Below are 24236 nucleotides of genomic sequence, written 5' to 3' on the forward strand. Positions count from 1 at the left end.
TGAGAACGGCCTCAGCAACTTAAAGAGAGACCCTGTTTAAAAAAAAAAAAAACAACAACATAAGATAGGGCTAGGGGCAGAGCTCCTGGGTAGAATACCCCTGGGTTTAATCTCCGTTAATACACACACACACAAAAAAAATCTATCAATTCAGTTTTAAAAACTATTATTGGCGATGTCCTAAATGCACTGTGAATTGTGGAGATACTAAAATTTGCTGGTTTCCTAGTGCACCAGAATGTGATTTCTAAGTTATTTCTTTCCTCTCCAACCTGCCAGAGCCTTTGTCTTTGGAAACAGGCTTTGCTTATATTCTTCAGATGTAGTAAAATTCCACTTCAAAGTTAAAACAAAAGCACTCGTCTTTTTTTTTTCTACACGCGCGGTTCCTTGAACTGGCTTGCCTAATCGTCTGTTGCGTAACGGGAGGTGCGTGGCTAAATGGCCGGGCTGTGTCATCCGATGGTTTGAGGATGAAGCCGCAGAGCCGAGGGCGCAGTGCAGGAGGGGAATCGCAGCCGGCCAGTGGAGGAGCTGCTGCCGCCGCGGCCCTTCACTCAAGACACCCAGGCGCAGCCGTCTTCCCTTTGAAGAAACAAAAAGTGTGTGTTGCACGTCAGAGGGCTGCTTAGAGACTCACGGGAAGATGGCTCCATTCGTCAGCCCTCATCCCATGTGCGAGCGGGCGGCGGTATCTGCTGGCCCTGTCCTGCACGGTGATTTCACGATGACGTGAAACAAACCACATAATTATTTCACAGTATTTCTATTTTCTCAAGAGCTTATTCTTTATCTTACCTTACTTTCTATACACATTCCCTCTCCAGGGAGTTGTCTTATTATATCTTTTGTTTTGTGTGTGTGTGTGGACAGTACTAGGGATGGAACCCAGGGGCATTCTACCTCCGAGCTACGCCTCCAGCCCTATTTTTTATTCTTTATTTTGAGGGTCTCACTAAGTTGTGGAGGGCCTCACTAAATAGCTGAGACTGGCCTTGAACCTGTTATCCTCCTGTCTCAGCCTCCCAAGTACTGGGATTATAAACATGTGCCACCATACCTGGCAGATTATATCTTTTCTAAAGGGTTTATTCTTATCTTAAATATAATGTTCACATTTTTCTACCACTGACACTCCCCCCCTTTTTCTCAGGATTTCTGTGTCTAAGACATAAACTATGAAGCCAAGTTTCAAATATTTGGTCCTATATCGGGATGGTGGCGCACGCTTGTAATCCCCGCGCTTGGGAGGCTGAGACAAGAGGATCACAGGTTCGCAGCCAGCCTTAGCTACTTAGTGAGGCCCTCTGCAACTTAGTGAGACTCTATTTCCAAAGAAAATATAAAATAGGCCTGCAGGTGTAGCCTGGAGGTAGAAGGCCCCTGGGTTCCATCCCTATGACCACAGAGAGAGAGAGAGCGAGCGCGCGTGCACGAGCGGTGAGGCAACCCCAAAGTGTATAAACAAAGTGGTGTAAACACTAGAAGTGTCTATATGAAATTGATGTTGGCTTGACTTAAGAAAATATTGCACAAATGTGACTTAGCTTGGGGGGGGCACACGCCTGCGATCTCAGTGTTTGGGAGGCTGGGACAGGAGAATCACAGATTTGAGGACAACCTCAGCAAGGTAGCAAGCCCCTCAGCAACTGAGCAAGGCCCCGTCTCAAAACAAAAAAGAATGTGAGTATGAAATGTACGTGCGTGCTGTAAATACAAAAGGACTGAGCAGGGGTGAGGGGGTGCACACCTGTAATCCCAGTGCTTGGGAGGCTGAGACAGGAGGATGGCAGATTCGAGGACAGCCTCAGCAAGTAGTGAGCCTCTCATCATCAAACTAGTGAGAGTCTCTTTCTTTCTTTCTTTTTGTGTTTGTTTTGTTTGGGTTCTTTTGGTTCTGAGGATTGAACCCAGAGGCATTCTACCTGCGGCTACAGCCCAGCCTGATTTATATCTTACTTGCAAACAGTGTCTCGCTAAGTTTCTGAGGCTGATTTTGAACCTGAGATCCTCTGTCCCGGCCTCCCCATTACTAGAATTACAAGCCAGCACCACCACGCCCAGTGACCTCCTTTCAAAATAGAAATAAAATAGGGCCAGAGGTATAGCGTGGAGGTAGAATGCCCCCAGGTTTAATCCCCAGCACCACACACACACACACACAAAGTATTGAGCAAAGGAAATTTTTGCCAGATTTTTGAGACTGTTAATAATTATCGCAATTATGAGGGGTACCATCTAGTGCGCCTGCAGTGTGAAAAGGATTTGTGTTTTGCACATAACATCTCATGTGACCTCCTCACAGCCTTGCCAAGTCTGCGAGCCGTGTTCTCATTTTGCACAAAACACTTAGTCAGGCGTGCTCACGCACATCTGTAACCCAGGTACTTGGGAGGCTAAAGGCAGGAGGATTGCAGATTCAAGGTTAGACTCTCAAAATAAAAAATAAAGTAGGGCTGGAGATGGAGAGAGGAAAGGAGGAGGGAGGGAAAGAAAAAGTGACTCCTCCCTCTGGCCCTCGGTTGAGCTCCAGCAGGGAGGCCTTGCAGGCGGCACAGCCCCTGAGCCTGGCCGGGTCGGCGGCAGGTGCGCTGCCGGCTCAGGTGCGGCTCTGCGTTGCCATGGCCTGCGCCAGGCCACACAGCACAGCTGGCCCCGGAAGTTTGGGCTGCGATTTGCATTCAGCAAAGAAGGCTGGGGACTTGCTCAAGGTGACCTGGTGCCGGGGCTGCGGCCCCCACTCTAGCCCTCATTAGTTGCAGAGGGCCTCACTAAACAGCCGAGGCTGGCCGCGAACAGCGAGCCTCCTGCCTCAGCCCCTCAAGTGCTGGGATGCGTGTGCGCCGCCCGCCCGGAGATGTTCTCTATTACTGAACTGCTGTGGTCCTGCCGACCGCAGCTCACGGCGGGGCAGCCTGACTTGAGAGGGAGCATCACTTGGCCCTCCCACTGCTGCCATCAAAGCCCTTGATCAGAGCAACTCAGCGGAGGGAGAGGTCCGTCTGGCTCATGGTCTCGGTTCTGGATGTTCAGCCCACGGTGCGGGCTCCTAGGTGGAAGCACCAAGGCGGCAGGACGTGGCAGAGGAAAGCGGCTCACCGCAGCCGGGAAGCAGAGCCAGCCAGAGGAAGGGACCAGCGCCACACCCTCCCCGTCGACCTCCTCCAGCCGAAGTCCATGCAAATCATGACTCCGCCAACGATTTTGCCTCTGATCGGGTTAGAATCCTGACTCGGCTGTTTCATTTCTGCACTGCCAACACTTGAGCTTTTCCCGGGGATATCCCATAATTGAGCCCCAATGGGGGATGTTTACATTGTCCCAGCTCATTCCTAGTATTTTGGTGACAATACCTTCTTTTACACCCAGCTCAGCTGTCATTTCAGATTTTTTTTTTTGGGGGGAGGGTACTGGGGATGAAACCCAGGGGCCTTCTAACTCCGGGCTATGCTCCCTCTCAAGTCAGGCTGCCCCGCCGTGAGCTGCGGTCGGCAGGACCACAGCAGTTCAGTAATAGAGAACATCTCCGGGCGGGCGGCGCACACGCATCCCAGCACTTGAGGGGCTGAGGCAGGAGGCTCGCTGTTCGCGGCCAGCCTCGGCTGTTTAGTGAGGCCCTCTGCAACTAATGAGACCCTGTTTCAAAATAAAGAGTTAAAAATCGGGCTGGAGGTATAACTCAGAGGTAAAATGCTACTGGGTGCAATCCCTAGTACTGGAAAAAAAGAAAACCCCACGATGCTGCCGATCTGAGCTGCACGCGCTGCGCCCTGCTCCCTCGGAGCTCCGCACGAGGAGGGTCAGCAGCACCCCTTTGCGGCCCCCGTGCCCCACTGCCGGGGGCAGGCCTCGGTCGCTCAGCAGCCCGGACTCAAGCCTCCCTTCCCTCCTCCCTCCCCTCCAGGTGACGTGCTCTATGAACTCCTCCAGCACATCCTGAAGCAGAGGAAACCTCGGATCCTCTTCTCGCCGTTCTTCCACCCTGGGAACTCTACACACACACAGCCAGAAGTCCTGCTGCGCCAGAACCACGAGGAAGGTACCTGCCTCCACGTCCTTCCCTCGCCTGCGGGTCAGACCAGCCCAGGCGGTCCCTCGCAGACGCAGTGTGCCTCCGCCTGTGCATTCACCCAGCAGGCATTTATTGAACGCCTACACGGTATAAGGCGCGAGCGGTTGTACCTCGATGAGTAAGATAGAGCTGGGAGCGGTGGTGCCTATGATCTCATTACTTGGGAGGCTGAGACAGGAGGATCCCAGGTTCAAGGCCAGCCTCGGCAACTTAGCAAGACTCTGTTTCAAAGGAAATAATAATAATAATAATAATAATAGTAATAATAATAATAATAATATGGGCTGGGGTTGGAGCTCAGAGGTAGAATACCTCTGGCTTCAATCCCACCAGTGCAAAAATTCATACTAATAATAAGATATCATATCCTAGGCTCTCTGAAGCGCACAGTCTAAGCCAAGTCAGGAGATAAGTGTGCACCCAAGAATAAAAGTCTGATTGTCATTGTAGGACCACGCGACCTGGCAGGAGGGAGATGACATCCAGGTGCAGAGTTGCCTCTGGGAGGGGAGGGCTCCAGAGGACCCTGTGAGGGTCCGCGGTGAGAGACCGAGAACATCCCAGGCAGAGAAGACGCCCAAGAGTGGGGCCGGGCCTGGGAATTGAGGACAGTGGGTTGGTGTGGGGTTCGGGCTCATCTCTCCCCACGTGCTCTTTCACTGTGAAAACGGTCAACTCTAGACGGATCGATAGACTTCCAGATAGAGCAGATAAAGTAACCGGCCCGCGAGGCCTGGCCGCTGCAGTGCTGGGGCTCGTGTGGACGCGGCTTGCTCCGTAGTCCCGCCACGGGAGGTCGCCACTCAGGGCGGCTTCCTGACCATGGCCTTCTCCCACGCCAATGACACGAGGCCTGATATAATAATAATTTAAGAGCGCTTAGTAATCGGGGGGTCAGGGAGGATATAGAGATGGCAAATTCTCCCGCCCATCTGCGGCCAGCACCATACTTTTACAGAAACTTTAGACACGGCAGCATAAACGTTACCCAAACGCTGAGGCTAACAGTTGTCACGGTCACAATGAGAAGGACATTGAGGCGGGTGCGTGGCGAGCTTGAGGAAAGAGGGGTCGGCATTCCTGGTGAGACGACACAAAGACCGCAGCTCGGAGGCGACACCAGGTCCCTGGGGATTGGTCCACTCGGGGACAGATCCCACCCAGCCAAGTACCACGTACTCACCCCGAGGCGGTCCAAGATGGTGACCCCGCACGCTTGGATAGCCCTGACACTTCGGCAGCGCATCCTGCCATCGTAACGAGCTGATGGGGGCGTTAGCTCGGTACCCAGGTGTGGAGAACTGCGACCTTCGGGCCGTGGGGGGAGTAACGGGGAGACATTGAGGGTATTAGAGCAGTGGGCGCTGGCAGCTGGTGGCAGGACTCTCGGGCCAAGCTTTCTCCCCGTGCAGTGAAGGTTTCCTGGTGTGAATTCAGCGTCCCGGGGCCCCGGCTGCTGCTCCTCTTGTGACGTGAGGAGTCTTCAGAGCCTCCGTAGACAGCACAAGGCCAGAATTGAAGTGCAGCCCTAGATGTAGTTTGAAAGCAGGTATTTGAGGACAGGAGGGTTTTAAATGTTGCTTTGAGCACCATCTTGTTGGGCGGCCGAGCTCGTGCCCGCGGCAGTGCCGAGTCGCGCCGTGAGGCTCACAGGTGCCCCATCGAGGCAGACCTGTGAACGCGCGGTGCCTCTGAGTCTTCTCCTTAGACCTGGATTATCACCGCCTGAGGTTCCCATCCCTTGGGGAGTTTCCTTAAACTGACTGCGCATCCCCACCACGCCCGGCCTATTTTTTTTATTCTTTATTTTGAAACAGGGTCTCACTGAGTTGCAAAGGGCCTCACTAAGTAGCTGAGGCTGTCCTCAAACCCGGATCCTCCTGTCTCAGCCTCCGAATGTGGGATTGCAAGCGTGCCCACCTCGCCTGGCCTGTGTACTCTTAAGGCTTCACAGAGGAGCGGCCTGTCTGCCGAGCCCTCGCGGCAGGTCCCTGGGCATTTGCAGCAGCTCTGCGCCTGTGCCCAGGCCCCACCCCGCTGACGTTAGCAGCGGCCCCGCCCCGGTCACTTTTCGTGTTCCTCTGCTGTCCCTGCCTCGACATCTCCGCTTGATAATAGCCAGCAGCCAGTCCAGACACAGAAGAAGGCGAGTTTGCTGAAGCCAGGCATGAGGGCAAGAATCCAGCCCTCCGCAGCCTCTGCAGATAAAGAGGGGCCGCGCGGGTCCCCCTTCCTTCTTTCACTTATTGTTAAAAAAAATCCCATTTGGAATTTGAGTACCAGTCTTACTCCCAAAGGTGATTGGAGGCGCCAGACCGCGCGCCATCTCCCTGATGTGACTCCTCTCCAGCAGCGCAGCAGTAGGGCAACTGCTTTCTACCCCAAGGCAGGGTCTCTTACGTCAGCGCGGCTGGCTTCGAACCTGCGCGATCCTCCTGTCTCCGCCTCCCAGGCGTGGGGATTACAAGCGTACACCACCACGCCTGGAACATTTTTTTAATTTTGAAACAAGGTCTCACTAAGTTGCTGAGGCTGGCCTTGAACCTGGGACCCTCCTGTCTCAGCCTCCCAAGTACTGGGATTACCGGCAAGAACCACCACACCGGGCAACACTTTTATTTATTTATGTTTTGTTTTGTGGTACTGGGAGTGGAACCCAGAGGCTTTCTACCTCCAGCCTATACTCCCAGACCTATTTTTATATTTTATTTGGAAACAGGGTCTCACTAAGTTGCTGAGAGCCTCACTAAGTAGCTGAGGCTGGCTTCGAACCCGTGCGATCCTCCTGTCTCCGCCTCCCAAGCGCGGGGATTACAAGCGTGCGCAACCACACCCGGCTAACACTGTTTTATTTCACTGTGAAAGGTAATAGGTGATTGGTGTGAGCATAAGTTAGCATATAGAAAGATCTGGTTCTGAGAAAAAATCTGTAATGGAAAATTATACATATCAAACATTACTTCTTCGGTTTGTTTTATATAATTAGGGTTAGATATAAAAAAATATGTTGGCCCAAGACTACTTATGTTGCTATTGACTTGGCTCTCTCTCTCTCAAACACACACACACACACACACACACACACACACACACACACACACACACACAGTATCCCTTGTCCAAAATCTTGGGATTGGAAGTGTTTCAATTTCTGCAGTACTTGCATATACAGAATGAGATTTCTTGGGAATGGAAACCAAATCTAAACACAAAATTTGTGTTTATGTATATATACCTTATACACAAAAGCTGAAGATAATTTTATATAATATTTTTATTTTGCCAGGCATGATTGGTACATGCTTATAAACCCAGTACTTGGGATGCTGAGGCAGGAGGATCGCAGGTTTACAGCCAGCCCCAGCTACTTAGTGAGGCTCTCTACAACTTAGTAAGACCCTAGTTCAAAATAAAGAACAAAAAAATAAGCTGGGCATGGTGGCACATGCTTATAATCCCAGTACTTGGGAGGTTGAGACAGGAGAATTGCAGGTTCCCGACCAGCCTGAGCAACTTGTGAGCCCTCTGCACCTTAGTGACACCCTGTTTCAAAATAAATAATAAAATATAGCTGCAGATATATCTTGGAGGTAAAATGCCCCTGGGTTCAATCTCTAATACCACAAAAATTATTTCATTATTTTTAATTTTATTGTATTTTATTTTTGCAGTACTGAACTGTATTCCTATCCCTTTTTTATTATTTATTTATTTATTTATTTATTTATTTTGCAGTACTAGGAATGGAACCCAGGGAGCATTCTACCTCCAAGCTACACCCCAGCCCAATTTTTTTTAAATTATTATTATTCTTTATTTTGAAACTGGGTCTCACTGAGTTGCAGAGGTCTTCACTAAGTAGCTGAGGCTGGCCACGAACACACATCCTCCTGTCTCAGCCTCCTGAATGCTGGGATTACAAGCCACCTAGCTTTTATCTTTTATTTTGAGACAGGGTGTTCCTGAGGTGCCAAGCCTGGCCATCTCCTGCCTCAGCCTCCTGCGTGCCTGTGATTACAGGTGTGTGCCATTTTCTCGTTTCATTTTTGCACAGTTTACCAACGTGCCTGCATTTATTTGCACCCTGTCCCATGAGGTCCGTGGGGTTTTCCAGGGGTGAAGTCATGTCAGCTTTGAGAAGGTTCCAGACTTTGGAGGATTTTGGAGTTTGGATCGGGGATGCCCCACCCGTGCGGGACAGGATGCCTCTCGCGACTTCTCACCCCGGCCGGCCGCCAGTCTAACCAGCTCCCACAGAACTCATCTCGCACGACAAGGGCTCCCGTGCAGTCCAGCAGCAGTCCCCCCAGGGCTCCCCCTGAGCTTGGTACCCTGGAGCCTCACTTTCCGTCCTGGCAGTCACGGCGCAGACGCTAGGAAGCTGGTGTTGGCACTGCTTCCGTCCTGGGAAGGAGGTTAAAGCCAGAGTCCAGCTGTCCGTTTGTAAACACTCATCTCTGAAATCCTGTCAGGCCCCTGCCAGGCGGTCAGCAGATTCCCACCTATGTCTAGGAAGACCGGTATTTCCACTCTCTTCCCTCTTAGTTATGAGAAGGGAGGGTGATATTATTATATAATTAGGTTAACCTCACAGTGGTTCACCTGCACTGAACCACTCAAGACAGTGCTGGGCCCCATTAAGGAGAAACCAGGACAAGAAGCGTGAATCAGAGCCACCACGTCCTGGGATGAGACAGAGAGAGACAGAGACAGAGACAGAGACAGAGAGAGAGAGAGAGAGAGAGAGAGAGAGAGAGGAAGAAAGAGAGAGCATGGTTAGAGGTCAGGAGCAAATCACAAGGACTCAGACTCAGTTTCTCTGGCCTCAGTTTCTCCAGTCATAAGAAAGGGTTGACTAAATGATCCTAAGGTCTCTTACAGTTCTAAGATCCTAACATTATCTCGAAGCCATGAAGGAGACCCGCCTCTCCCTCGGGGCCTTGGGTAGCTAGAAGTAGCCGAGTCCTGCCCCGCCGCTCAGCGCAGCAGGCGAGCTCTCCTGGGCCTTCCCCCCTCCGTCAAGGACTTCTGGGAGTCGCGTCCTTGTGGATAGTCAGACCGAGAGCGGCACTGCGCACTTATTTCAGGATGAAAACTCAGTTTACTCAGCTTCCTTTGCTTTCACTGTTATGAGTCATTTTATCTGCACAATATGAACTTGATGGTAGTTCTGTAGAAAGGAAGCAAAATAAACAATGTTTTTTGCACAAAACCCCAAGAGGTGAAGATATGTGGGTCCAACAAATGATTATAAAATAAATGGATTTGGGGTACCAACATTTTGGAGTGACAACTGGTTTTGAGAGCTTAATTTTCTCAAAAGCAGTTGCTTTCAGATCCCATGGAGTTAAAGGAACGAATTTTAGCTCCTTTCCAAAGAAATATTTTGACCCAAAATATATGGTTAGTGGCCACTGGTCCTTTGGTGTTTGAACTACTTAAATAGTAGTTCCTTGAAAAGCCCACTGGGCCATATAAACTAAGCTTCCAGTGTGGGTCCAACTCTCAGAATGAGGCTCTCTGCACAGTGACCGCCGTAGAGTAGACGGGGCCGGAGGTGGTGCGCAGGTGCAATCCCAGTGCCTGGGAGGCTGAGACAGGAGAATCGCAAGCCAGCTTCAGCAACACAGTGAGACCGTGTTTCAAAATAAAATAGAAGATAGATGGGGGTATAGCTCAGAGGTAGAAGTCCCTGGGTTCAATCTCCAGTAATTCGTGCGCGCGCACACAGAATAAATAGGTCTGTTTCTCTTAACTACTCTTCACAGGGGACCCTCCTGTCTTTTAAACGCACCGATTCTGCAGAGGGACCCCTTGGAATACTGTGGATTCCATCTTCCTTACAGCTAGCGCAGGAGAATGAGCCAGATAACAGGAGAGGGCATACTCACTGCTGCCCACAAACCTTCCTTTCCCTCTCTCTCTCTCTCTCTCTCTCTCTCTCTCTCTCTCTCTCTCTGTCTCTCTCTCTGTCTCTCTCTGTGTCTCTCTCTCTGTGTCTCTCTCTCTCATTCTGATACTAAGGACTGAATCCAGGGGCATTCTTCCTCCAAGTTGCACATCAAGCACTTGTTTTGTTTTGAAACACGCTCTCGCTCGATCATCCCGTCTCGGCCTCCCCAGCACTGGGGCTGCAGGTACACGCCATCACACCTGGCTGGAGTTGCATTTATAATTGCTTTCTTGAGAAAAACAGTACCTCTCCCACCACCACCAAGTCCAAGTGTCTGAAGACTGTTTCGGAGGAAGGAAATCTTACACGATTTTAATGAGATAATTAAAGAAGTTGAGATATATGCCTCTGTTTCATAATCACAAATTGATAGCTGACATGCATCGGGTCTTCATTGTACGCCAGGCCCTTCTACGCTCTTAGATGTTTAAACCATTTAATCTTCACAGCCACACTATAAAAAGGTAATGTTATTATCCTCACTTTATTGACGAGGAAATAGAGACGAAAAGCAGTAAAATAATCCATCCCCAGATCAAGCAGCAGCGCTCAGGCTTCGTCTGTGTTCCTCTTACCACAGCCCGATAAACAGACGAAAAGCACACGTGTACAGATGTGTACTGTGCCGCTCACCTGGACACGGGAGAGTGGTTGGCGGGTGGGGAGGGCTGAGGAAGTGAGGTGCCCGGGCACACGCAGGCCACCTCGCTGGGGACACTGGCAGGCCCAGCCCCCTGCTTCTAGTCCCACCAGACACAAACACAACTACAGCGGAGAGAGCTTTATTTATTTTAGGACGGGGGATTGAACCCAGTGGCGGGCTACCTCTGAGCAACATCCTTAGCCCTAGTTTATTTTAAATATTGAAACAGTCTTTCTAAATTTCTGAGGCTGGCCTGGAGCCTGTGATCCTTTTGTCTCAGCCTCCCAAGTACTGGGATTACATGTATACACCGCCCTGTCCAGCTGCAGAGAGAACTTTCTCTCTCTCTCTCTCGTCTCTTTTCTTCTCTTTTCTCTCTCTTTGGCTATACTGGGGATTGAACTCAGGGGCATTCTACCTGAGCTACACCCCCTGACTGATTTTATTTTTTTACTTGGAAATAGAGTCTCACTAAATCACAGAGGCTGGCCTCAAACTTGCAATCCTCCTATCTCAGCCTACCAAGCACTGGAATTACAAGTGTGCACCACCACACTCAGCTGCAGAAAGAACTTTTGAGAACCCAAAGTATGTGTTCAGTTCATGATTTTAAAAACGTATAGTAAGCCGGGTGGGGTGGCACACAATTGTAACCCCAGTACTTGGGATCCTGAGACAGGAGGATTGCAGGTTTGAGGCCAGCCTCAGCAAGTAATAAGATTCTTATCAACCTACCAAGACCCTATTTCAAAATAGAAATAAAAAAGGACTAGGGTGTAGCTCAGAGGTAGAATGCTCCTGGGTTCAATACCTAGTGCTACGAAAAAATAAATAAAAAATTTAAAAATTAACCATAGTCAACTGAAGGAAATGAGCCTGAGGGATGGCTGGCTACTTCCGAAGGCGTGGGCTTGGCCTGGTGGGACCGTTGGGCTCTGAGCTGATAGCACTTTTGTGAGCGGAAGCACTGGCCATGGTCCATCTCAGGAACCAGCGCGTCCCAGCAGGTGACCCCACAAGCCAGCGCCTCGTGACAGCCACCCAGCGGAGGAAATGACGTGCTCCGGCCGCAACTCAGTCCTGGCTGTTGTAAAAGTCACCCTTGTTCGCCCACCTTGCTGGAATGGTGCTGGTGACCCAGTGTCAGGGAGGCCACCAGGCTGGGCTCTGGTGTCTCAGATGCTTTAGTGGTTTCGTGTGTGCAGGAAGAGACAGCGTGAGGGTGTGCACTGTCCATCCTGACCAGCGGGTTCAAGTCCCGGCTCCCTGTTGTCCAGCCTCATGTCCTTAGGCAAGTCACTCTGCCTCCTCGTGGCTCAGTTTCCATCTGCAAAGAGAACAGAGCAGCACCTGTCTCCTAGAGTGGATGTAAGAAAGGAAAGGATTCATAGAGCAATGCCCCCGTAGCACCTGTCAGACGCAAGCACCCGCGGTGCTGTCAGCACACCACTGGTGCGTCTCACCATTGACGCCTGGCGTTGAGCTTTCCCTCCTTTTCTTCTGGGGTGTGTGTGTGTGTGTGTTGCAGTACTGGGGATTGAACCCAGCAGCACTCTACCACCAAGCTACACCCCCAGCACTTTTAATTTTTTATTTTGAGACAGGGTCTCACTAAGATGCCCAGGCCGGCCTAGAATTTGCAATCCTTCTGCCGCAGACTCCTGAGTGGGCAGCATTATAGGTGTGTGCCACTGGGCCCAACTCGTTTTGTGTAAGATTTATTTGGTTTTTGTTGCTATTGTTGGTTTTTGTTTTTAATACTTTTTTTTTTTTTTTAGTTTATTTTTTGGTGGTACGGGGGTTCCTGGAAACCCTTCTACCTCTGGGCTACACTCCCAGACCTATTTTTATATAGTTTTTTTTATTCGGAAACAGGGTCTCTTAAGCCAGCAAGGCTGACTTTGAACCTGCACGATCCTCCTGTCTCCGCCTCCCAAGCGTGGGGATTACAAGCGTGGCTACCACGCCCGGCTTGTTTTTAATACTGAGGGTTGAACCCAGGAGCATTCTACCTCCAAGGTACACCCCAGCCCTTATTTATTTATTTTTTTTAAATTTTGGAACAGGGTCTCGCTAATTGCTAAGGGTAAGGTTGTTGAAGCGAGCCTTGAACCTGCAATCCTTCTATCTCAGCTCCCAAGTACTGGGATTACAGGTGTGCACCATGATGCCCAGCTCCTTTTTAAGTTTTTAATGATAAAATACACATAAAAAGCCTTTGCCTTTTCATTTGTCAAGTTCAGTCCCATTAGGCAGATTCACACTGCTGCGCAGTGGCTGCGTGCTTTCTTCTTCTCATCCCGTTTTCCTAACCTCTCTCCTCACTGCTGCTGCGTGTACTTCACACACAAACCAGGCCTGTGCGGCCTCTTTGCTCCTCTGGCACACCGTCGTGGGTGAGCCGGGCACCACCTCCAGCTTCGTTCCAGCCTTAGTACTTTTGGAAGTCAGCCTTGAGTGGCACCGTCGGCCTCCACTCGGAGTCCGGCCCCTCCGTGATGGTCTTCTGGCTCCTCTCCTGGTTGAGGACAAGCTTAGCTCTTGGCCCCTTTGCATTCTTCACTCCTTGAATCAGGTAGTGGGAAAATGAGCAAGCCCAGATCCTGACTTCCTGCTCCCACTTGAGAGATGAGGAAATAGCAGCTCCGAGCCTTTTCCTGCTTCACTTCCTGGGTTTCAGGACCTACGGCAGTATGACCTTTTACCTTCTGACCCTTCCCCCCACTGCGGCATTTGTTTGCCATAGCAGAGTGGGGGTTCCTGGACTGTGCAAGGGCCTGTTGGCAGCTCCTCTGAGCCCTCAGTCATTGTGGGGAAGCGGGGACCCACTCGTCCTCCCTGCCTCCCCCTGCATCCTCTAGTGGCCTCGAGGCCGCTCTTAGCTCTAGGGCCATTTGTGTTCTTTTTGTGTGTGTATGTTCTCGAGGATTAAGCCCAGAGGTGTTTTACCTCTGAGTTACACCTCCAGCCCTACTTTATTATTATTTTTTCTAACTGGGGTCTCACTAAATTGCTGGGGCTGGAATTCTCCTGTTAGCCTCCCAAGTAGCGGGATTGCAGGCGTGCGCCACAGCACAAAGTTAGCTTGCTTTCTCGCTGAGGCTGTCCTTGAACCTGCGAGCCTCCCAAGTACTGGATTACAAGCATGTGCCACCATGCCCGGCTTAACCTTGCTTTCTTTCTCTTTATTTATTTTGTGGTCCTAGAGATAGAACCCAGGGGCATTCAACCTCCGAGCTCCACCCCAAGCCCTGCATTTTTATTCTTTATTTTGAAATGGCTCTCACTGAGTTGCAGAGGGCCTCACTAAGTAGCTGAGGCTGGCCACGAACCTGCGATCCTCCCGTGTCAGTCTCCCAGGTACTGGGGTGACAAGCATTTGACACCAAGCCTGGCTTAGCTTGCTCCTTAAGATGGCAGTTTTAGTGGCAAGAGACCCCTACAGGCATGAATAACTGCCCAGCATCGGCAGGAAGTCTAAGCGACTTCCTCCCACCCTTGGGTAAATGCCAGGATCCTTTTGAGATCAGGAGATGGGGGCGGGTCTGGTTCAAAACTCTCAGATTGAATTGCTATCTTACTGTTTCCCTAAGACTCTCAACCTCGTCTTTGTGCCACTCTGACCCCTGCCCTATAAATGATTGGCAGGTCAGCCCCCACCGGTGTAACTGGTTCACTTGAAATCTGATCCCTTGATTTCTTAATTCCCTTTTTCGCTGCTTTATGGAGACTGAAAGAGACTCTTCTCTTCTGCCAATGAAGAGCCAGACAGATGGGTTATGCGCAGCCAGGAGCTGGAATCAGCCTCATCTGTGTCTGGATTTGCAGGTGCTTTGTGTCCTGACCCCTGGGAGAGGCGGCTCCCAGCCTACAGCGAGGAAGATTGAGCATTCATCAGATGCTTTAAAACTCCAGCAGCTCATAGCCAGTCGTGGTGATGCAAATCTTAATCCCAGGACTTGGGAGGCGGAGCCAGGAGGATCGTAGGTTTGAGGCCAGCCTCAGCAACTTAGACCCAATTTCAAAATTTAAAAAAAAAAAAAAATAGGGCTGGGGGATGTAGTTCGGAGGTAGAATGTCCCTGGGTCCGATCCCAGTCCCCAAAAGAAGAAAAGAAAAAGGAATAAAATTCTCGGAGCTTAGGGCTTACTGTTTATAAACACAAACGTAGGTGAAGTTGTATACTCCAAACCAGGCCATTTTTCTTCTTGGGTCCTACAAGGCAATTCAGCCACATTGGCAATTTGCTGTGATGAATAGGCTGAAGGGAGCAGGCAGAGGGTCCCCCAGAAGTTGAAACTCAGCGAAAGGAATGGGGTGGGGTACATTCGTTTTCTAGGGCCATAACAGAGTACCACAAACCAGCCAGCTGCTGAGACAACAGAAATGTCTTCCCTCAGAGTTCCACTGGCTGCAAGCCCACGAGCCCAGGGAGGGCCAGCGCCAGCCCCTCAGGAGGCTTGGGGTGACATGCTCTGGGCCCGTCTTCTAGCTCCCGAAACTCTCAGAGCCTTGGTGTTCCCTGCATGGCGCTCTCAGTCGTCGTCACGTGGCTGCCTCCTGTGCGCCTCTATGTCCAGAGCCCCGTTCCATGAGGACCAGTCACGCTGGAGGTTCAGATGACCTCATCTTGTGCTATTTTATTTTTATCTTATTTTATTTTATTTGTGTATGTGGTGCTGGGGATGGAACATTCTACCCCAGCTCTATTTTTTATTCTTTATTTTGAAACGGTCTCACTGAGTTGCAGAGGGCCTAAGTGACCACAAACCTGCGATCCTCCCGTCTCGGCCTCCCCAGTACTGGGATTCCAGGCGTGAGCCACCAGGCCTGGCTGGCCTCATCTTTACTAGTGATATCTGCCAGGACCTTCTTTCCAAATAAGGTTACATTTAACTATAGCCTTTAGCTTTTCCTTAGCTCTTTAGATCATTTGTTCTGGACTGGGATATGGAACCTTCTGGAACACTGGAAGCCTTGTGGCGGAGGCTACTGACTTAGTGCCACCTGCTGGTCCGTCCAGTGGCATCTCCCTGACTCATCCCCTCTCTGAGCGGCCTCTGTGGCGCAGTGAAAGCTTGACAGAGGAAATGTGAGCCTGGTGTACAAGGCACAGACTTGGGCTCAGCCTCTATGCTGCCTGGAAGACTTGGGCTCAGCCAGTTTCCCATGGGAAATTTCACATGACTTTTGCCAAAGATGGATTTTGTTTTGTTTTAGGTTTACATAACATGATGGACTTGGGTCACATTTTGTCAATGACAAATAGAGAAACTTGTAAGCTAAAGAAAGGGGATGAGAAATCACACCTTGTCCTTAAGGATCCCATTGAAAGGCCTGGTTGATTTAGAGTTATTTGGCAGTGAGAATAAGGGGATTATTTACGTCTAAAAGAGGTCCACCAAGATTTGGGGCTGGGCATGGTGGTGCAAACCTGTAAACCTGGTACCTGGTTGAGTGAGACGGCACGATCGCAGGTTCGCGGCCAGCCTCGGGGATTTAGTGATATCCTCAGCAAGACCCTATTTCAAAACAAAATATATAAAGGACTGGAGGTATAGCTCAGAAGTAGAATGCCCCTGGGTTCAATCCCTAGTGCCCCCCACAAAAAGAGAGAAGGGTTTGGGATCCGTGAATGCTTTCCCCTGAGTGACGGGTCCCCGACAGACCTTGGGCTCTCTTCCTCTTCTGTGTCCACCCTGAAAAATTGTGCGTGACTCTCCCTCCCGTATGAAGACCTTCAGAACGAGGGCAGCATGGACACTTTGACAGTTTTCCAGCTGGGCAATTCACCGAGAACAAACCCAGACATCAAGGCCAAACCCCAAACACCCTCTTGTTTTAGGCAGAAGGCTCCTGCATCTGGGGGTTTAGCGCACCCACTGTCCGTGAGTGTATTTCCTGTGTCCGGAGCTCCTCTGCCGGCTGGCTCTGGTCTCCTAAGTTTCCATACCCGCTGCCAACTTATAATAACAGAGGCAGCAGGATAGGAACGGCAGAACCCACTCCATGCGTGGGCGCCAGCTTTGCAAACCGACACGGAGCTCGGAAGGTCTCCTTGCAGGGTTTTCTGCCTTGACGGCAGCTGTGCCCAGACCACCAGGAGCCTAGAATTAAATACCCACAGCTCCAGTTCTGTGCCATTAATGTTATCAACTGCATCCAGTGCTTCCCCTTGGAGTGGTGTCTGCAGAGAAATAAATAAATCAAGCTTCTCCAAGTCCTGATCCCGCCCGGATCCTGAGTCAGAGTAAAACCTGAGTCGAATTATCCAGAGCGCTGTCTTCTTCCTTCATTGTTTCCAAAGGTTTGGGCAGGAACAGAGAGTGAAATCTCTCCAGGACATTACATCAGTTCCTCTTTCCCCCGGCACGGGAGCTCTTCCTCTCATAGTCCTCCCGGCTTCCTAAGGCTGGCCCTGAGCGCACACCCACGCGGACGGTGCCTTGAAGCCCAGGACATCAAAGGTAACCAGATTACTGGCCAACGCCTGCATCGGTTTTGAAATTTATAAGATGGGAAATGGATTCAGGAAATGGGTTTTTTTTTTCAATACATGTTCTTCATCATCCCTAAGTATTTTTAAACTATAATAAGCTTTTAAGTAAAGAGAGACATTCTGTAAATGGCATTTAGAAGAAAATATATGAACATCCTGAATGAACCTGTCTTAAGTAGTTACAATCATAGTCCATGACAGATGAAGCCTGAACCGTGGACAAGAGATAAATTCATTTTTATGGGCAGCAGAATCGAGATTCACATCAGCTATAAAAAGAAAACTTGCCATGTCCCCTGATGGCAGACCAGTCCTACCATGTGATTATTAAGTCTTGGCCATTAGAGTTAACTCCATGGGCCTAGTCAGGACCCTGTGATCATTTCAATGCATTTGGGCTGAAATGAGAAGTTGGTCCTCGCCACTCCAACCTGTATCTTTGTAGGGTTGACTAAGCACCTAAAAACAAATGCTTTGTAATGAAAAGTATCAAACCTATACAAACTCAGAATTGTATAATGAAGCGCCAGGAACCCATCACCAGTTTCGGCCATCAACCCAAGGTCCTGTCTCCTCCGGGCCCTGCCTGCTGTCTCCCCATCTCGGGTTACTTTAGAGCCAATCCCAGCTGTCATTTCGGCTGTTAATACATCACCAGATCTGTAAGATCAGGACTCTTCATAGAGATCACAACTGCAGAACCAGCCAGCCCTGGAAAGCCAGAAGCGCGTCCTGTCATCCAGCATCCTCTTAGTGGTCACGGTTTGTTCAGTTGTCTTGGACATGCTTTTTATAGTTCAAGTCAGAATCCAAGCAAGAGTCTTGACATTGCAGAGGACTGGTGTCTCTTATGCCTCTCGTGCCTGAGTTGGAATGTTCTCTATCTCTCTTTGATTTTTTAAAGAAATTAGCCGTGATCTGCATGGCTTTTCACCAGTGCATATCGCAGGCTGAGCACCCTACCTGTAAATCTAAAGTGTGTGCAACTAGAAGTGTTTGGATTGTGAAGTTGTTTTCAGAGTTTGGAATATAACATGTACATGGTAACACAGCTTGGTGATGGGACCCAGTCTAAACATGAGGTTCATTTAGGTTTTATCTACACCTTATGTGTATAGTCTGAAGGTAACTTTATACAGTGTTTTTTTTGTTGTTGTTGTTGTTTTTTTTTTTTTTTTTTTTTTGGTGGTACTGGGGTTCCTGGAAGCCCTTCTACCTCCGGGCTACACTCCCAGACCTATTTTTACATTTTTAATTGGAAACAGGGTCTCCTAAGCCAGCGCGCACGGCTAGCTTCGAACCTGCGCGATCCTCCTGTCTCTGCCTCCCAAGCGCGGGGATTACAAGCGTGCGCCACCACGCCTGGCTATACAGTGTTTTTAATAATGTTGATGAGACAGTTTCATGATGTGGAATCGTCCACACGTGGTCGTATTGAGGTTCAAATGCCTTCATATTTTGGAGCATTTTATTTTTTTATTTTTTTTTATATATATATTTTTTATTGGTGCACTGTATTCATACATCATAGTAGGATACATACTTTTGTAGACATACATGCACACTTTTCCCAGTCAGCCCCCAACCCAATCCCCACCCCATTCTCTCCCTATCCCTCCCTCCCATGCTTGGCTTAGTAGTTGGCATCTAGTATTATGGCAATTTATCTAAAATTAAAAATGATAATCTCACATAACAGTTTCATTTGTCTGATACCAAGCTTTTGATGACTTAAAGATAATATTTCAATATTTCTTTTTGCTTTCTTTCTTACCAGAGAATATTTTTTTTTCTATTTTTTAGGTGAAACTATCATATATTTATATATTTATTTTTCAGAAAAAAATCTATCCTAATATGGAATATGGACTCTAGGTACCCAAAACGATCTTGAAAAAGAACAAAGCTAGAAGATATATATTTTCCGACCTCAAACCATATAAAGCTACAATAATTGAAACAGTGTAGTACTATTCTAAAGGCAGATATATAAACCATTGGAGTTAAATAAAAGCCTAGAGCTAAATTCTTCCATATATTGTCAAGTTATTTTTGACAAGGTTTCCACAAACATTTGGTGATGGAAATATTAATCTTTTAACTAAATATTGTTAAAAAATAATAATTACATGGAAAAGAATAAAATTGGACCCTTACCTAATCCCATATACAAATATTAACTCAAAATAGATAATAGACCTAAATATAAATCTTAAGACTATAAACTTTTAGGAGAAAATCTGGGTCATTAAACCTCACAACATTGAAATTGGCAGTGATTTCTTGGATATGATTTCAATGGCACAGGCAACAGAGGAGTATACAAACTCCCTAAAAAATAAAAAAAAAATTGTATATCCAAAGACAATGTAAACAGAGTTAACAGTTACTAATAGAATGGGATAAAATATTTCCAATTGTTATATCTGAAGGTATATTAATATTCCAACTAGAAATCCTAAAAATTAACAACAATAAAGGCAAACAATACCCTTTAGAGATAGGTAAAAGACTAACATAAATAATGAATCTCCACAGATAACCAATCTTAGTTGTCTGTTGGATGGAAAATCTTGTTTCTCTAGTTCTGGAGTGTGTTACCTATTTCTTCTTTGTAGTTAATCTCTTTGAGTATTTTCTCTAGTGCTGGTTTTGAAGACATAAATTCCTTCAGTTTCTGTTTGTCATGGAAGCTTCTTATTTCTCCATCTAATTTGATAGAAAGTTTTGCTGGGTAGGAAATTTTTGGCTGGAAGTTGTTTTCTTTCAGAATTGGGAATATGTTACTCCAAGCCCTTCTGGCTCTCATAACTTGGTTTGGGAAGTCTGGAGTGATTCTAATTGGTTTGCCTCTGAATGTCACTTGGCCCTTTACTTTTGTTGCCTTTAAGATTCTCTGCTTGGCTTCCACATTGGTCATTTTGACAATTATGTGGCGTGGGGATCCTCTTCTCCGATCCTGTCTAAAGGGAGTTCTATAAGTTTCCTGGACCTGTGTATCAACCTCTTGCTCTATGTTTGGAAAATTTTCTGCTATTACTTCCTTGAAGAGATTGTTGATCCCTTTGGTGTCACTTTCTTTTCCCTCCTCTATTCCAATTATTCTTAGGTTAGCTCTCTTAAAATGGGCCCATATTTCTTCAATATCAGATTCCTGCTGTCGGATATTTTTTTCTAGATTAGAAACTATGAGTTCATTTTTGGATTGCTCATCTTCTAAGAGCGAGATTCTGTTCTCCATGTGGTCTAATCGGTTGTTTGTGCTTTGAATTGAGGCCTTTACTTCATTAATTGCATCCTTTATCTCTTTTTGGCCCTCTCTGAGTTCTTTTCGAAGCACCTCTATTATTTCTACAGTTATTTTCCTGATTTGATCTTCTAGAAATCTCTGATTTTCTGTTTTATCGGGTTCTGATGTTGTGGGATTGTGGGCATTTATTGCTCCAGTATTATTCCTCTTTCCCATGATTTCGGATGTTTGTGCCTTCTCTGGGTTCTTCCCTTGGGTCACTATGACTTCACTTAAGGTGTTCTGGATCTCGAGTCAGTAGTATCTCAGACCCCACTACTCCTTTACTGGGTTTTATCACAGAGTCTCCGACCCAGAGAGTCGATAGAGGCTGCTTTAGACCGTGGGGGGTGCCAGGTTGCACGTTCTCCTATGGTGTGATATCTCTGCCACCGCCCCTCCCCCACTGGGTCAGGTCCCAGGGAGGACAGTACTAGGATTTCTCCTCTGTGGCCCGCAGTTTGACTCACTGTTCTTGAGTACGCAGATGTAGCTGTACTGGCCTCGCTGAATTCGCTGCTGCTGCCGCCGGTAGCAATATGGCGCCGCTGCTACGTCCTCGGCTGCGGGGCTGGCGTTTTTCTTCTTGATTTTGATTTCTACTCTGAATCCCTGCAGCTTGTGCTGAGCTCGGCCACTGGGAGCTTTAGATGCTCTCTGCGCGGAGAAATCCCGCCTAGCTGTTCCGCAGTGGCTCACCTCGGCTTGCTGTAGCCGCCCGGTGAACTCCCCGCTGCCGCCGGCAGTAAAGCGCTGCTGCCGCGTCTGTGGCTCTGTTCTCAGTCCGGTTTCTCTCTGGAGCCTGGTGATTTTTTTGTTTCACCTGTGATGGTGTTTTCTGGCTATGAAAGGCGCTGATTTTGTGGTAATGGAGATTTGTTGTTAGCGGGGCTCTTAAGCCCCACTTTTCTCGGTCGCCATCTTCCCGGAAGTCTCTCTTTTGGAGCATTTTAGATGAGGATGCTCAACATGTGTCTGTCCCAGTCCCCATCCCCAGCTCTGGATTCCCTCTGTGAGTTCCTTGCACAGGTACTGTCTTCGTGAGCAAAGGTTACAGCTCTGGCTTCTTTTACTCGGAACCGAGGGCAAGTCTTGGTCCAGGGTAGGAGCCGGCAAGTGTGCACCGCCTCGGGTGCGACAGCTCTGGGCACACGCGTGGCCGGGGCATCTTTGAGATGGATGGGAGGCCCCATCGACAGCTCGGTGTTCACAGAGGACCCTGTCCTCAGGGGGGACTCCTGCAGCCCCGTGTGCGGATCTGTCCCCCAACCCAGCCACAGAGCTACTTCCCTTGGCAATCTGTGCACACTCCCCCATCCTCCCCCGCTGAAAGCCCCGTGCTGGGGAGCCGGCCATCCTCCTCCTCGCTCCCTCTGCCTCTCTCCTGAGCTCCAGTTGCTGGGTTTGTGTACTCGGGAACAAGATGCTCAGGCCGCTGTTTATGCTGAAAGAAAGTTCAGCTGTGACTTGGCGCCCTACTTTCTGTGTGACAAAGTGACGGCGGTTATGAGGAGCATACAGATTCTAGTATTTGACCCGAGTCTGGTCCTGATCTGCTGCCTGGCTTTGTGGCCTTGGGTTAGTCGCCTGTTCCCCAGTCTTGTCATGTGCAAATAGGGTAATAGCAATCTCTTCTGCTAAGCAGTATTAGATTTTTGCTTGTTTCTTTGGTTTTGGTTTTGATACTGGGGATTGAACCCAGGGGCAGTCTACCTGAGCTAAGTCCCCAGCCCTATTTTATCTTTTATTTGGAAACAAGATCTCTCTGGGTTGCAGAACCTGCGATCCTCCTGTCTCCGTCTCCCAGGGATCGGGATTGCAGGCATGCGCCGCCAAGCCCGGCCGAGTGTGGTGGATTTTAATGAAATCCAGTACCCAGGCTGTAGTCGTTGCTCATCATCGTCATTATTAGCAAGACTCTTGGAGTTAGAGAGCATGGGCATGGTATTATGAAAACGGAAGTCAGTACGGGCGTCTAGAGAGAAACCTGAAAGAACTCTTCACCTCTGGATCCTTGTGGACGAGGCAGGAGAGAGCGGGAGGCGGGAAGTGGCTCCTGCGTCTGGAGCCGCAGTGGACGATGGTGTGTTCACAGACAGCCCTACCGTGCCGAGCAGTAGGAAGGCAGTTTCAGATATGCACACTCGAGTTTCGTGTAAAAAATAAAAAGCATTCTGCACCCTGGAAGAAAAGAAGGGGCTCTACGTGTGTATACGATTCCCTCCCTTCTCTCTTCCTTCCTTCCTTCCTTCCTTCCTTTCGTTCATTCTTCCTTCCTTCCTTTCTTTCTTGTACTGGGGATTGAACCTAGGAGCATTCTACTTCTGACTTCCCAGCCCTTTTCTTTTCATTTTTCTTTTCTTTTCTTTTTTTCTTTTTTTTCAGTACTGGGGATGGACCCCAGGGGCTACCTCCAAGCTACACCCCAATCCCTATTTTTTATTCTTTATTTTGAAATAGGGTCTAGCTGAGTTGCAAAGGGCCTCACTAAGTAGCTGAGGCTGTCCATGAACCACGGTCCTCCCGTCTCAGCCTCCCAAATGCCGGGATTACAAGTGTGCGCCACCGGCTTTATTTTTTCTTTTGAGACAGGGTCTCACTAGGTGGCAGAGGCTGGCCTGAAACCTGTGATCCTCCTGTTTTGGTCTCCCAGGTACTGGGACTATAAGTGTACCCCACCATGCCCAGCATATGACTGTCTTTAGAGGCATTCTGAGACCCCGGCTTGCCAGTTCTGGAATCTGTGATTGTCTTTCCCTCTGCCCCACAGACAGCTGTGTCCAGAGGACCCCCAGGCCACCCATGGAGACCATGCACCACAACCCACCCACCATTGAACTTCTGCACCGCCCCAGGTCGCCCACCACCACAAACCACCGGCCTTCTCCCGACCCCGAGCAGCGGCCCCTCCGGTCCCCCCTGGACAACATGATCCGGCGCCTCTCCCCGGCCGAGAGGGCCCAGGGGCCGAGGCTCCACCAGGAGAACAACCACCAGGAGTCCTACCCCTTGTCAGTGTCTCCCATGGAGAACAATCACTGCCCGCCATCCTCCGAGCCCCATGCTAAGCCCTCCAGCCCCCGGCAGGAGAACACGCGCGTCATCCAGCTGATGCCCAGCCCCATCATGCACCCGTTGATCCTGAACCCCCGGCACTCCATGGATTTTAAGCAGTCCAGGCTCTCCGAGGACGGGCTGCACAGGGAGGGGAAGCCCATCAACCTGTCGCACCGGGAAGACCTGGCCTACATGAACCACATCATGGTCTCCGTGTCCCCTCCCGAGGAGCACGCCATGCCCATCGGGAGGATCGCAGGTAAGTGAGCCGCACCCCCCGCTCGCCACTCCCAGTCAGGTGCCTGCAGAGCTGGGGGGGGCTGGATGCTGCTGCCGGAAGGAGACATCGCTAATGGCCTGGTTAATGAGCCGCGGGGATGGAGTTAGGTAATGAGCCTCAGAGATGTTAAGAAACGAGCGCCCCTCATCCAGCGCACAAGGAGGCTCTCATCAGAATGGCGGCTAAGCGAAAGCTTTAAAAGGAAAGGTTTATGAGCATGCTAATGGCCCTGTCCCCAAGTTTCCAGCAGCTAATTAATGACCAGATACAAGCAGAAAGAACCTTTGTCTCGGCTTCCTGCCTGGTAACTCTAGCCCGCAGGCAGCGACTCTTGTCAGCTTTCACCTTGGGAGCTGGGAGAAGAACCCAGGGCTGTGGTGTTGGGAGCAGGTGTCGCTGGGTCATTTGGGCAGAGGAAGCCACTCCCGAATCCTCTTTCTTTA

General features: G+C 49.3%; 1 protein-coding gene across 1 annotated transcript in view; it reads left to right on the plus strand.

Annotated features, from left to right (window-relative positions):
* Window positions 1-24236, plus strand: part of ETV6 (ETS variant transcription factor 6) — a gene marked incomplete at both ends in the record, with an annotated part of 226247 nt that overhangs the window by 182290 nt on the left and 19721 nt on the right. Inside the window, 2 exons of the mRNA XM_080705208.1 lie at window positions 3905-4039; window positions 23227-23772. Of these exons, the coding sequence (XP_080561334.1) occupies window positions 3905-4039; window positions 23227-23772 (681 nt within the window). The remainder of the gene's footprint in view (window positions 1-3904; window positions 4040-23226; window positions 23773-24236) is intronic.

Source organism: Muscardinus avellanarius (genome assembly GCF_963383645.1).
Source record: "Muscardinus avellanarius genome assembly, chromosome: 11".
In the NCBI taxonomy this organism is placed as follows: domain Eukaryota; kingdom Metazoa; phylum Chordata; class Mammalia; order Rodentia; family Gliridae; genus Muscardinus; species Muscardinus avellanarius.